This window comes from Melopsittacus undulatus, chromosome 4 (assembly GCF_012275295.1).
Source record: "Melopsittacus undulatus isolate bMelUnd1 chromosome 4, bMelUnd1.mat.Z, whole genome shotgun sequence".
NCBI lineage: Eukaryota > Metazoa > Chordata > Aves > Psittaciformes > Psittaculidae > Melopsittacus > Melopsittacus undulatus.
The window spans coordinates 43,203,208-43,218,759 of NC_047530.1; the positions used below are offsets into that span (position 1 = coordinate 43,203,208).

At 36.3% G+C, this 15,552-nt stretch overlaps 1 protein-coding gene across 1 annotated transcript in view; it reads right to left on the reverse strand.

Annotated features, from left to right (window-relative positions):
* Window positions 1–15,552, reverse strand: part of AQR (aquarius intron-binding spliceosomal factor) — a 51,101-nt gene that overhangs the window by 15,057 nt on the left and 20,492 nt on the right. The window contains exons 18-28 of the mRNA XM_005149339.4: window positions 15,348–15,515; window positions 14,770–14,939; window positions 12,322–12,563; window positions 10,651–10,797; window positions 10,027–10,096; window positions 7,605–7,715; window positions 6,663–6,772; window positions 3,913–4,048; window positions 2,137–2,346; window positions 1,198–1,335; window positions 310–381 (exon numbers count right to left, since the gene is read on the reverse strand). Of these exons, the coding sequence (XP_005149396.2) occupies window positions 310–381; window positions 1,198–1,335; window positions 2,137–2,346; window positions 3,913–4,048; window positions 6,663–6,772; window positions 7,605–7,715; window positions 10,027–10,096; window positions 10,651–10,797; window positions 12,322–12,563; window positions 14,770–14,939; window positions 15,348–15,515 (1,574 nt within the window). The remainder of the gene's footprint in view (window positions 1–309; window positions 382–1,197; window positions 1,336–2,136; window positions 2,347–3,912; window positions 4,049–6,662; window positions 6,773–7,604; window positions 7,716–10,026; window positions 10,097–10,650; window positions 10,798–12,321; window positions 12,564–14,769; window positions 14,940–15,347; window positions 15,516–15,552) is intronic.

Below are 15,552 nucleotides of genomic sequence, written 5' to 3' on the forward strand. Positions count from 1 at the left end.
ACAAAGCCAGGACTACTTTACATAAAATATCTTCACTTTTTTATTTTCAAAGCAAAAGCCTGCTAATCCTACTATTTAGTCAATAAAGCCAACGTATCTAGAACTATTAGCTTACTCCATATCATCAAAACCCAAGGATAAACAACTGTGTAGAGCAAAGTGAAAGTTCTTGGTGCCCACTCACATGGCAAGTATCAGTCCTAGGTTACTTTCTGCACAAGATATTTTCCTTTAAATATTCTGTATTGTTCAAGAACACAGACTTCCATTTCACATTTTTTGTAATATATTTTATGATTCACGTCTAACCTGCAGCAGGAGAGGTATAAAGGTTTCTATCTCCAGAATCTGAGCAGACTCTTCCATTAAGATGTTGTCATACTGAGGGGAAAAACAAAACAAAAAAAGGTATGTCCATCAGGCAAGTAATACAAATTTATAGTTATACAGCCTAGAAAAAAGAAGACATCAACTATTCATCTGATTTTTGCCAGGTGGAACAGTTACAGCAGGATTTTACCTCATTGGCAAAATATCAGTATTACTAAAACTAAATGTCAGAGGGTGAAATCCTACCCCATCATTAGCAGATCTACCTGTACCAACCAATCAGGGCTTACATTCTTAAAGAATCCATGACTGAATCATGACATGCCTCCCACATCACACAACCCATCCAGAAAAGCTTTCTGCAGTGGATCAAACTATGTTGGTACCCTTGCACCGAAGCAGAAAAAGAGTGATTTTGTGATCCAATATAGGGCAATATTGGAGAAAAAATAATACTGAAAGTTATTGGTGGTTGGCTAGTGCCAGATACAAGTCTGTACTAAATTAATACCTATGGCTAATACTGCAGAGTGAGAACAACACTGCATCATAGTACCATTTTCATCAAATCATTAATTATTTAGGTGAAGTTATAAAGGCCATGGTTTTTTTCCCCCCAATTCTGCCTTTATTTTGTTACTCAATCATATCACTGCAGATCATCATCTACACTATTAAGAATTTTTTATATAAGTAACTAAGAAATGATCTCATTTTTTACTTAATTTTTTCTTCAGTAAAATTAAAAATTGAAACATACTGGTAAAAATAAAAGCAACTCAAAATAACCTAGTTGCCTAGATTTAGTACAGACAAAAAAGTTTACGCAAGAGAGGGTGGAGACCAAAACAAAAAAAAAATCATTACTTTGAAACCTAATTCAACCAGGTCGTGTCGTTTCAGAGCAGCATGAGTGCATGTCATGGCAATGATTTTTGCTTCTTTCACCAACAGATATTTGGATCTATCCAGGCCACTGCGGAGAAGTTCAAATGCTCTGAATTCCTATACAAGAGAAGAAAACTGTGAAAGTCAGAATACAAAAAATTATTCCTTATAAAATGTATTCACTTCAACTATCTGGCCACCTTCTTAATATAATTAGGCAAGAAAGTTCTGTTAGCAGTACTGTTAGCAATTCCATTTTGAATAATTTTTAATGCTAAACTTGGAAATCACAGGATTTCAGAAAGCAATCTTTTAAACACACAAATAATTCTGCAACCTGTGTGCATACACAAATTTGCAGACAATTATTCAGTTAATTCTGAGGAACGCTCTCAGAATCCCCCAAAATTCTGTTGTACTATATCTTCTTGTTTTCCACTATAACATCACATCAAATTCAGTACTAGACCATTTAAGTTAATATGACTAAATGATACACAGACCACTTTTACCCAGACTTTTAAAAGCCTCTAAAGCAATTCTGGGAAAAGAAGAAGATAGTCCATTTAAGTTACTTCTAGGTTATCTGATTAAAGGCAAGTCACTGTAAACACAAAGACCCTGTGAGGATCAGGGGAGCAGTGACAGGCAAACCAACCCTAGTAACCTAATCAATGAAAATGGAACACTCAGAATGGCTGCTTTCTAAGATCAAAATAAAACAAATTAGACCTTTGTGCCTTTTGTGAAACATGCCAGTATTACCCAAAAATGGAAAGTCTCACCTTAGCAGCTAATAAAGCTGCCTAGAGTTATATACTCCTTGAAGGATATAGGGCAAAGGAGAATTTTGGAACTGTGTAAAGTTTTTTATAGGATTAGCCAGATCCACTTACCTTTAACAGTTACATGCCTTACCTCAAGCTGAGTGAATATTTTCTTAATATGTCTAAAACATCCTTCAGCAATTTCTATATCTTCTTCATAGGATTTGCCTTTGAAAACTGGTTGAGGAGCATTTGCAAAATACTGGTGAAAAGGAAATAAACTGGAAACATCTGTAACATCTGGCACTTTTCCACCCTTAACTTTCACTTTGCTGATATACTCCTCCCAACGAGACATTACCTATGACAAACAGAAGTATCATATTGACATGTTTTAATATCAAAGTCATTGGCAAGGTGTAGCCTTGCACATACAGTATTAAGAAAAATTATCACAAAAGCAAGATACGTCTAAATTGGCACTTGAGCTTGTACCAGGACAATGGTTTTGAAGCTGTGGTGGGTTGACTTGCTTTGGGGAAAACTGGTTTAATTTATTTCCAATTAAAAATGGAGTACAATGGTGAGAAACATACAGAAGCAAAATCACATTTCTTCTCCACCCCCTCTTTCTTCCCAAGTTCTGTTTCACTCCTTCATTCCCAACTCTTCTACCTTCTCCCCACCCTCAACAGCACAGGAGGAATGGGGCTTTGTCACTCGTTTGTAGCACTACATCTTTGCCACCTCACACATTTGCACTGCTCTGACAAGGGCTTTCTACAGGCTGCAGCTTCAGGGTATATCCACCTGCCCTAGCATGGGATCCTCCACTGGCTGCGGTGTGGCTATCTGCTATGACACATTCCTCCGTGGGCTGGAAGGAGACAACCTGCTTTGCCATGGTCCTCTCCATGAACTACGGGGGAAATCTCTTCCTGCTCCTCCTTTTCCTTCTGACCTTGGTGTGTATGATTTCCCACACTCCCCTCTCTGCCCCAGGTGCTGCACAGTGGTTTTTGACTTTTTCTCAAAGATGCTTTTACAGAGGCACAACCAGTGTCACTGATGGACTCAGTTTCAGCCACAAGTGGGTCCATTTGAGCTGGCTGTGTCCAGCACTTGGCAGCCACATGCCTCTTCTCAGAGATTATACTTTCAGATCACATCTATTAAAATCTTGCACATAAATCCAGTACAGAAGGTATTTCCTGATTACCTCCACTTACAGTACTTTGGTTGAAATATCAAGTGGGACTCCTCTGGGAGGAAACTGAACCAAAAGATGAGCTCCACTACAGCTCCTAGCATTCTCCAACACTTAATGTCCATTTAAGGTTTAGGCCCACGCTGCAGCTAGCCCCGAGTAACTTCAGTAAAATCATACATGGTGTATGCATTTGATCCTAAGTACCAGTCTATAAATACGTTTAAGCCACACCAACTGCTAACACAGACCACGTCACTGAAAAATACATGCAAGGGAAATCAAGGATATACAATATACAGAAAATGTGTTTTTTATACTGCGCATCTAATTTCATGCTGGTGTTTAATGCCATAGAAGGATTCTAAAGCAGGACCATCAAGTAACTGCTCTAATACTTGTCCAAAATGTAAAGTACACCACGTATTTTTCCATCTGAAGGAGAAACTTCAGGTTAGAATCTTTGCCAGCAGCCAGGAAGAACAGCACTGCTAGTCTTTTAATTGGTGAGTCATCATGCAGGCGTTAAAACAATAGCAATGCAAGTAACTAATACTGCAATTATAGCTTTAGCTGCTATTGTATTTTAAATCGCCGAAGAAAATGTGGTTTGCTTTGGTTTTTTTTAGATCCAATTTTGAAAATTCACTCAAATTTTTACAAAATGTTTCATAACACACTGAGGTCATACAGTCTCTGTAGAAGGATTTCAGTCCTTACTTGGTATAAGAAAAAGTGGCCAGCTGTTTCACAAGTGTAAGAAACATCTCCTGGGACTCCAAGACTCTCTTGCAATCGTCCAACTTCCCGTAGAAGTTCAAGTCTTCGAGCCAGCACGTAATTAACTCTTCCATACCTACAAAATGAATTAATCAACATAATCTGTATTTAAATGTAGCTATTTCAAACCGGTTTATTTTAAGTATCATGAGAGATCACACACCAAACACCACCCACCCTCTAAAAAGGCAACCCACAACTACTAGCTAGTCCCAAAACCCAAGAATATGCTACATGCTGACTATTTCTATCAGTTGAGCACTAACAATTTACAAAGCCATGTAAGAGCCATTACTGTACAGTTCTTTTTATCCTATCACTTCAACAAAAGCTTCTTAAGTGTCAGTAAAACATTCTTGTGATGTATCTGTAAAGTAGAAAAAGTATTACTTACAGTGTACTGTTTAGATGCTACCAGTCCACTATATTACATAAATACAACAAAGTTATACAAGTCTATGAACCTACATAAACAGAATTAATACCCAGAGTTTCAGTATGGCAAGGCTGAATTCCTTTGACAATATACAAAATTTCTTGTAATAACACTTGGCCCACCATAACAGACAAGTTTCCATCCACACATAGGATACGTACGTACCTGACAGACCCTGTGCTCATAGCTGCCTGCTGAATAACTTTTATGACTAGTTTGTAACCTACTCCTTCCATTCTTCCTCCTCTTACAAAATTCAAGGCCAACTTTTTTTCTTTATAAATCAATTTCCTTATTCCATGCACTCCCCCCCTCAGAAGCAGTACAAAAACAACAAAAAATTATCTATGGATCACTTTTTCTAAAAAAGAAAACAGGTTGAAAAAGGATATCAACAGATGAAATTATAGAAATGAGAGGAACAGGACACTTTCTTTTAAAAATGCATATGCAGTTAAAAGCTCAAATAAAAACATATCAGTATGGCACTTTCATGAATAAGGGATAACTTTTATGTTCTAATTAAGCTTACTAGCAATAAAATATGCTTTCTGCACAAAAAGAAAATCCAACAGACACAATCCCTGCTAATCACAATGGGTTCTATTGTCTTATTTAGAAGGGTGAGAGTAGTTAAAGCTGGAGATTTGAATTTACTATGAAACAACTGACTATGATACTGTTGACAACTGGAATAAAACAAGTTTCTTGGGAACTACGACAGTTTAAGATCCTTGGAGTACTAAATAGTTTTTTCATCTTCAACAAACCCAATCATTATAATTACAAGTGACTGCAACTGGTTGTTTGGTGGTTTTTCCCCCCCTCACACTACCAATGTCCTCTCGTTTCCCACAGCATGTTCTCTTTTATGGCATCCTCATTCATTGTTACAAAAGCTTCTTTGGTTGTGATTCCCTTTGTGTTTAAGTGGCAGTACCAGTTTAATCGGCTCCTGTCCACCTTACATTCTTATACCCATGTCCTGCTTTGCCATGCCTGCAGAAGGAGTGAAAAAGGAATACTATGCTTGTAAGCAGCAGAAATTCTTCAGGCAGTATCGTGACCTCTAAAGCAGCTTGACTCAGAAAAAACATGGAATCAGAAGCAAACAAAGAAAACAAACAACAGGCATATGAGAAACAAACTTCTCACAGTAGCGCAGCATACCTTCATATATCTTGTTCAACCCTTATCCTCCCTCCCAACCTGCCAGAACCCTTAGAACTCACAGTGAGTCTGGAGTTACCTTGAAAAGAATGAAAACAGACAATATAGAGTGCCTCAAAGAAAACTTTCTAATGATGAGCACTACTGTTTCGGGAATATACCAAATTCTGGATATTACTAAATAAATATCTGCCATGCCATCATTTCACTAAGATTTTGGCTATCAGATTTCTGGAATAATTTGAGCATGTTAAAGCACTCAAATTTATTAAAAAAAGACCACAAGGTATTTATTTTGCTAAATGAAACACAACTATGCACATGCGGGTAGTTTCTAGTCACTATATATAGTTTTTACTACAGCTTTTGAAGTCAAAGTATTGCTATAATAATCCAGTACTGGAGAGTTAGTTATTTCCAGTGCATAACCACTATACCCCTGCTTACATTGATGAATGTATGTAATCCTACTGACATCAATTGGACCAACACATAACAAACATACTAATATTTACAAGGACAGGTTCTTAAGCCTTTGGACTGATAGAATTAATAGCTTTCCTTATACCTGTATTCTCCAAAACACGTTATTTACCAATGAAATAAGTGACTCTGCATTAAAGCAATACACTAAAAAATTAAAACCAGAAAGTTTAATTTCTTGTTTATATTTATTAATGCCATATTCACCGTGCCAGTAGAAGTGATATATTGGTACAAAAATTCACAACTGCAGAAACCTACCTTTCTTTCACAAAACAGATTAATTCTATAAAGTGTGCATGGGCCCAAAATATATTGGGTTACTTTTACTTAAGCAGTTGAGTTTGCAAACATGCCTGATTTTGCCTTTAGATTCTCAAAGGGAACACAGTTTCTCTACTAAATAATAACCAAAATTACTTAACCCTGTACTGAAAGCAGATGCACTCTGCATTACCAGGATTCAACAATATTACAAGAAAGGCAAAACTTGTCAGGCACAGCTCCTTGCTCATTTACAAGGGGGTAGAATGGATTTAATGCATAAATCTTGCTACAGTGTTTATGTAAATGAGTTTATCATTAGCACCTCCTTTCTCACCTGCTGAAATCTTTCTCTGTCTCTAATTCCTCTTCTCCATGGCCCAGACGCAGAAGGTGGCGCTCATCAATGTCTAGAGCCATGATTTTTTCAAACAGCTGGTTCAAGGCCTAAAGATTGACAAGAACAGGAGAAAAGGTAGTTTTTAGAAGTTCAGAGGCTCTTGCAGGGGAAAACAAAATAATTATTTGTAAGCCAGGTAGGAAATAATGCCTATTTTGGAATAAATGGGAGTGAAAGAAAACATGAAGTTAATACTGAAATTAGAGCTCTTAATCTTGACAACAGGGAAATTAGCTTACCAAAACTCTTGTGTATTCATACTTTATAATAATTAAATTTGATTTTACATTTCTAAAACAATTTTAAAATGTCGTTCTATCCTGTAATTAATTTACTTGCTAAAGCTATCAGTTTTATAAACTGTCTCAAGAGGCTGACTTTGCAAACATGGATTTCGTGACATGACTAGACAACTCAACTTTTACAGTACATGAGAAAAAGTGTGATATAGTACTCATTGGCAGGTGCTGTGACTATTCCACATGGATAAGTAAATTTTGCTGAACTCAGCTTTAAGGTGTGCTACATCTCCTGCCTTAAACTCTCAAATAAACTGTTCTTAAACTCTTCTCTTCCTTAAACAGCTTAATATCAACTGCCCAATTCAGTGTATTCCAAAGGAGTAAGTCTGTAACCACTGGATCATCAAGTTATGAAGCAAGCAATAAATATGAGCAACCTCCACTTGCACTTCAAGGCAGGACTGCAAACCTGAAATTCAAAAAATGAATTTCACATTGTGAAACTGGCAAAACCACATACAAGCAAACTGAAGTTTTCACTGTTAAAAGACAACTGCAATAACAAACCTACTGATCTCTATACCTGCTGGTTTTGATTTTAATTACAGGAAAACTTCACACATGACTAACACTTTACCTGATTAGAGTGGGTAACTATAAGAGTCCTTTGTTCTGGGAAATTATGATAAAGATTGGATATTATCTGAACTGCTACGTCAGTTTTTCCAGTACCAGGTGGACCCACTACCTAAAACCAAAGCAAAACAAAAAAATTAAACAAAACAAAAAAACAAAAATCAACACAATTTATCAGGATATCGCAGAATAAAGAAATACAGCCAGTTGGGAAGAAAACAGAACAATCTCAGAGGACACTGACATCATACATTAACGACAACCAAAAAAAAATCTTCTGTTTCATGTAAAATTGCTTGCTGGCTTCTATGATCTTCAAGAACATGCATAACAACATGAAAGACTTAGGCTAACGCTGATTCTTGCCTAAGAGGAATACAGTAATCCAGCAATTACTTTCTGCCTTTTGTGAACTTCAAGAACAAATACACTATATCATAAAAGACTTAATTCAGATTAGTTAGACAGATTCCTGCCTAAGAGAGATACAGTAACCCAGCATCTGAAGCACTACTCTGTTTTGCAACCCGTGAAAACAGACCTCAAGAGAAAAAAAAAGGCTGTTTAGCCTCAGGTCAGGAGAAACATAGAGGAAACTCAGGGCGGGGGGGGGGGTGTGTGTGAGGAAATAAGGTGAGGCAGATAAAAAGTACAGGGGGAAAAAAAAAAGTACATTCTTTTTATATACCTCAAAAATGTACAACTAACTGATGACTAGAAGCAATTCTGACAGTTAATATTTTTATAGGCTCAATTATATCAATGTTAAAAAATTGACACGAGATATTTTAAGGGTATCAAAGCATTACAGAGCATCTCGATGCAATTTGTTCAACATTAAGAAACACAAAATAGCAGGTTTCATATGTCTTTATAAAAAATTAGAAATTCCTATGCAATCACACTTGCTTTAAGGAATCGCACTGATTGTGGGACTCAAACGCAAGCAGCACTGTAGTTGTCAAAAATACTGCAGAGAAATACATGACATAATGAAAGAAAATGAAACATAGGCCTATATCACATAACTGTTTTCTCAGTCTGTCTTCTTCTGCCTGCAAAACAGGGGGTGAGGTAAAAAAAAAAACAAACAAACAAAACACCAAAGCCAAAAGGAATCAAAAAATTTCAGCTATCCTCATAACCAAAAAGCCATTCTCATTTGTTTTCCCTTACGACCTCTAACTTCTTAAAACATCAACAAATGTAGCTTACTAAAAAAGTCCAACAACTCTCTTCTCAAGTATTCAGGAAAGTTGGTAGTTTTATCTCCTATTAACAATACTACTGATATAAAACAATACTCCTACAACATTGGTATGGGTATTCTTGGACAAACACTCCAATTATGTAAAATCCAGCAGTTCAAATAATTCCAAAATACCACTTCCAACACTGTTTAATAACCAAATTTAAAGCAGTTATCACTGTGGCATTTTCATAGCATTAAAAAAAAAGACCTCTCATTTCTAAATAGTCCTCAATGAAGATATTCTAGTAACAACCAGAAAGTTCTGCTGTGCTATACTAGAAAATATATCATACACAAAAACACTGCCAAGAATCAATACCATTTTATTGACTTTTATTTTTTCCTTTGACTTGCATCTTTTGTGTGCTAGCTTCAGAGCGTATAAGGAGTCATAACACATAAGGAGAAAGTAACAAGGAAGAGCATGATACTAATGAATACCAGTACAAAAATCTAAAAATTAGCATTATTGCTGAAACAGATCAAGAAGAAATTAAAAGCATCAGAGAGAAGTCATTCAAATATTCCACTGCGTCACTACAAAGATAGACTGCACTCCATTGTGAGACAGGTACTTGTAGTTAAAGTCTAACCAAGAGCAGTAAATTTTAAAGACCTTTGCAGAAATTCGCCGATAAGAAATTATTTTCATAACAAATCTACCGGTTTGGTTTGTAACTTCTTAGTTCTAGAATTCAGTAGGATATAAAAGGATGGCACATTACACAAGTGAGCAGAAAAAAGGCCCCTGAAGACAATTCGATGAATTTAATTTCCTTTAATGGAGACAGATGAAACTAAAAATGATGCAAGTAATCTAAACAAGCCAAAAATAACAAACATGCCAAAAACTCTGCAGTCTAAAACTAGCAATCCAACCACTGAAAAAGTAAACTCAGTTGTTGCAGAAAGTCTTCAGCTTCTAAAACACAGGATACAATTACACATCAAATATGTTTTTGTATGATTTTGTGAAGATGAGAGGATGTTGAACATTTGTATAAATGTTCAACATTTATAATATATATATAACATTTGTATGCAATTTTAAACTATTGCTAGATGTGACCCCAGCAAGGCTACAGAGATAGGCATTACTGGTATTTCACTGCATGTGCCTAAAGCCAGCATCAAATAAACAAGAGCATAAAATCCTTAAAAATGTTCTTACCATAGTTAGCCCAGGCTGCATTCCCGCACGTATAGCTTCAATCTGAGTTTGGGTAAATTGAATAGTATTGCTGTAACAAAGCAAAACAAGATCAGTGAATTAGATTTTGCCAACTGTTTTGATAAGAGCAATTGTTTTTACCAAGTTTGATTTAAATTAATTGGCTACATGTTTCTCCAGAACTGTATGCTTGCAAACTTATACAAGTTAAACCAACATTACAACTATCTTCTTTATAGATATGATAAACTTGCAATTTCAAAGCAAGACAGTAAATCATACTGTCCACATGACAACAAAATCATCCCACCTAAAAGGCTGTCTGTCTTTAGTTTCTGTCATTTGCTGAGAATGCTGTTGAATTCTTTAGGTATGATTCTCCTAGTATTTGAAGACATAACACAATACCAAAAGACAGTATGTCTCCTTATTCTTCAAGGGAATTTTTTAAGAGAAATGACGTTTTGGTTCACATCTAAATCAAACTAGTCTCATATTCAAATCTTCCTTTGGTAATGAAAACAAAACGACATTTCATTTATGATCAACAATACTTTTCATGTATTCCTGAAAACTACTATGCACGTTTTACCATCTGTAAATAAGTTCTCATCTACTGATTACCGTTTTGGCTGATTATATGGATATGGTCCCCTGTTTGGAATGACATGAGGCTCTACAATCAGTGTTTTAGCTTCTTCAGGTTTTTCTTCATTCCCATCCTCTTCTTTTCTTTTCTTTCCTTTACCTCCCACTATTGGGAAAGTTATCCTGTAACATATAATTTAAGTCTATGCTTCAACACGTTCACTCTGATACCATACTGTTTTCGAAGTTTATACAGAAAGACTTTTATCACGATTATGACAAACTTTCACACAATAGGGGAAAAAGAGTTGCAAATGTGGATAAGGAAAGAAATGACAAATAAATTGATGAAGCAGATTTTAAGAAAACATATTTGACAAGAAGTATGCCGAAAGTCTTCTTTACATAGCTTGAAAAGCTAGGAGCAGTGCTGAGAGCCAGCTGGAAAAAACACTGAAGGCAAAAAGTATATAAATGAAAATGGAAGGGACAGAAGTAAAGTTGCAATAGAAAGCCACCGGCACTGTTCAACACTAATAACTTGATTTTGCTCTAGAACGGATGCTTTTTTCTTTCCTTAAACACAAGATACATCCATGTTCTCAACTGTTCCAACACATGAAGCCTTTTATCCTCCCTTTTCAGTATTTTTTATAGCCTACTGCATCGTATATTACCAAGCTTCTCCAACTTGGAAACAAGTCGCAGTGAATTCCAATGGCTATCCAATTATCTTCAGACAACAATGCAGACACCTTTAACAGCAGTAACCTTTTTGTCTCTGCAGGACAAACGTAGCAGTAGGAAGACCAATAGCTCTTCATAAACAGGAATATCTGTATTTTAACCTATGAACTGAAAATGAACACTAGCTCATCACGGTAAATGGTATGTGCTATCCCGTCTTAATACTTTCATACTATTTTTATACAATTATACACTGTTAGTGCCTCTGCTGCACATATTCTACATGCAGTGTTTCAAAACCAGCATGGAAGATTACCTTCCTGTTTTTCTAGATTCACTTTAGTCATAAGAGCTAACTGGTGCAGAGGGAAAAAACATCTTTTCCCTCACCCTCACCAATTGACTCATTTAAAAGGAAACATATTTCAATTCTCACTGAAGTATATGAGGAGGTCCACCAGGAGGGACAGAACAATCAAGCCTAAAAATGCTGGACAACAGCAACAATGAAACAAAACATGTAAATCTCACTTAGTGGGCACGAAGGTAGGCATCCTATTTCAGAAAGTATTTCTAAATAGTATAAGCAACATGGGATTTCAGATTTAATTCTTTATTTTAACGGAACTGTTTCAAAAAGCTGAAGTTTTAACTGATACTGAAATTGCTGTTCTTCACTTGCTTTAATGAAACACGTACGGAAGCTATGTAACTAAAAATCCTTAGGCTGAACTTGAAGAGGTTAGATAGCATCATGCAGAAATGAATATTATGTCTCTTCATTTTATCTCATACTGTTGCTTTTCCCTTCTATTCAATCAATGCTCCAGAGAACAGAACAGAGCAGAAGCTGGTCCTGAGCCTCACTGTAGGTACCGTTAACCCTGTTATATATCTACTTTAATCTTAACATCTTTCCTTAAAATAAAACATCTCCTTTCAGTCAGTGATCTCAACTCTACTTAACATCACACTTCTGCAAGAATACCAGATCAGAAGAACTTGAAATTTTGAGATCACCTGAAGGGGGGTATTTGCAGAACCGGATCATCAACTGTCACTTTAATATTGTATCCAGGAAAGCTAGCTTTTAAGTGATCAATGGACAGAAAAGTGTCATTAAAATCCAGAGTTGCGATCTGATTTGGCATTTTCGAATAGTGTGCACTACTTGGGTCTCCATATCCGAGAATGATGTCATGCAGCCAGTCAGGAACCACGCAATCTGTATTCATCAAATTCCTAATAGTCTCCAGAACAGCCTGTGAATTAGAAAAATGGGAAAAACATGACTGGGGAGATCGACTTCTTACTAAGAAAATAAGACATAATGACAAGAAGACTAACCAAATCTATTCTAAATGCTTGCACATAACAGTCTTTACCCAACAGTTGTTTGGTTAGATTGAGTCAATGTACGCACATTCTGTGTATATATTTTTACGTATGCAAAAAACCCACCAATGTCAAAATATATAATTCTTAAAATATTCAACTATTCTGGTAGTAAAGAGGACTACAGACATCAGTAAAATTTTCATTCCAGAACACTCAGAGGAGGCAGAGGGAAGAAAAAGACAGAAAATACACTCATGCAGCTTAAGATTTCTCTATCAACTCTGTAAATTTCATCCTGGAGCCAGGTTAAGTTTTTCTCCAAATTAATTTTTTCTACTCACTTGTAGTTATGTAAGTATTTTCTTTCCTTTTCCCCTCCCATGAAAACACCAATGCTCCAGACCCCGGACATGCACAGAGGATGTGCATTTCAACTAAAAGTTAGCTGAACTTTGATTTTCCCATTAATGAACTACTTCAGTGGCAAATCTTCAACAAGAAATCTCACTTGAAAGTTGGTATTAGGACATCACACATCTGGTTCCTCAAAAGAAGCAGAGGATAGGAGACCTTTGCTGATTTCCATATCTTCCAACTTACCACACCATCAAACATGGACACGGATTGCAAACAGTGCATCAGCAGTCCACAACAGGATATAATACGGATTTTCCAAATGCTATCTTGTAAAGAATCATCAGCCAAGACAAAGCATGGAATTTTATTCTGACAGCATAAATTTACATATCCAGCTCCAAAGAGTAGGATTCTCTGCCCTTTTACTGCTTGCGTTGTATTACTCAGGAATCAGTGATCATTATTCCTGCTTAAACAGTCAGCCTCTATAAAGGGTATTTTTATCAAGCTGAAGTTAGAAAGATTGCAAATACCACTGAATTATTGCACCTAAATTGATAATAATGTGATAAATCTGGAAATACCTTAGTTGTCTTGAAAAATTAATATATGAGACTTAAGTAAAAACCAGCATAGAACGGTTTGCATTGTGATTTGCCTGTGAAATTGCTGTAAAGACACAGTATACTCTCATCTAACAGCAATTCTGAGCAAACTTAAGTACTGACTTTCCTTCTGACTACATAAAAGTGCCTACATATGTGAATAAAATCAGATCTATACTGCTAGCACACCAACTGGCTTTGGCGGAGGGAGCTTGTGCTTATAACATAAAATGAACCTGCCAGACATACAATATTTAAGTTTTTTGGTTTGGTTGGTTGGGTTGTGTTTTTCTGTGGGGGGGTAGCGTGGGTAATGTAAAGTTATAAAGAACTCTCTGTGAAGTACTTCCAGTATACCAGTCCACAGCAGGATGGCAACAGAATGCTCTGTGCAGACCAAAAGCTACTGTTTTACACCAGAGGCATCTTTCCAGATACAGAAAAGTCTAAGGTTTCATGCATCCCTCTTCACCCACCTGCAAAGGACATGCTGCAGAATTCTTTACAATGAATATCACCTCAATTACACAATGCATGATTTTAAGGTACCAAAAAAAAGGAAGTTTGTCATTCATGTTGCATTTTCATAATGGAAAACTCAAGGAACATTAAAGATTCAAAGGTCTAAACAGCAAAGAAACTGAGCATGCATACACAAAATATTTTCAGGAAAAAAAAGGCACCATTCACTCTACAAAGCTCCAGTTCACATACAATCTCTATAAGGACTATCAAATATATCAGTGCTAAAAACCTCACCTGACACCATCCAAAGCCCAGTAAGAATCCAATGATGCTCCCAAAAGGTAACAAGTTTCTCCAATTTCCACCTTTTGACTAGTTACTCCTCCTTTTCCCGTAGTCCACTATCACATCAGGTAACAAAAACATTCCACATACTCTCTTAACCCAAAAAGCCAAATAAAATTAATCTGTAGGCTACCTGTTAAAAGACTGAAATGATAAACCACTCAAGTGGCTTGCTCTTCAGTTGCTTTCAATGCTTCTCTGGAAGGGAAACTCATCAGCAGCTGACATGATCCAAATTCCTGAAGTGATCAGATGTCACCCAAAAAGCCTACCTACATGCATCTAAAATGACCATGTCTCTATTGCTGGCATATTCAGACCAACTCTCATCCTAAGAGCCAATGAGCAAGCACCTTACCTTGAAATTGTTTTCTTTTGGCTTTCTTCTCATTATTATATTAAAAGTCTCATAAACATCTTCTGCTCCATTCTGGATTGTATTAGTCATGTCTTGTTGATACTGGTTTGGATCCAGAAATACTCTGTATGTTCTGCAATCCCCTTTAAGTCTTGGTTTGGGGTCAGGTCCTGCCCATAATGAAACAGCAAGAACAGAATCTGAGTTAGTGCTAAAAGCAGATTATCATTCAAATAAATGATTCCTAAAATGAAATTTAGAAAATTCATATGATGAAACTCATTTCTGCATGGCATTACAAGCATTCTTATTTGATGTTTACATCCCATTTCTAACAGAATTTTTAATTATAAGCTATTTTATTCCTAAAACTGAAATGCAGTGAATTAATCTAATTACATCAGATTTTACAAGAGGAAACTAGTTAACCTTTCTATGGCTGCTTATGGAATTACTTTGTTTTTTTCAAGTTCAGTGAGCACTGGTTGGAAGACAAGCAAGTCAACAACCAGGCTGTTACAAAAAAGAAAAAAAAAGGGGAAAAAAAGATATTTCAAACAGGTTTTGGTACATCTTACCTTCTTCAATAACACGTCCTTTCTCATCCAACATGCCCTGGATTTCACAGCCTCTGACATACACCAGGCCAATCTGCTCAACAAAAGGTTGCCGTCGATCAAACTTGGTGCCATAAGGTTGTGTAGGACGTACCGTGATCAAAAAGCAGACATCATGTTTACGCAGACCTGATTCCAAAGAGGAGCATTCAGTGATCTGATCAAA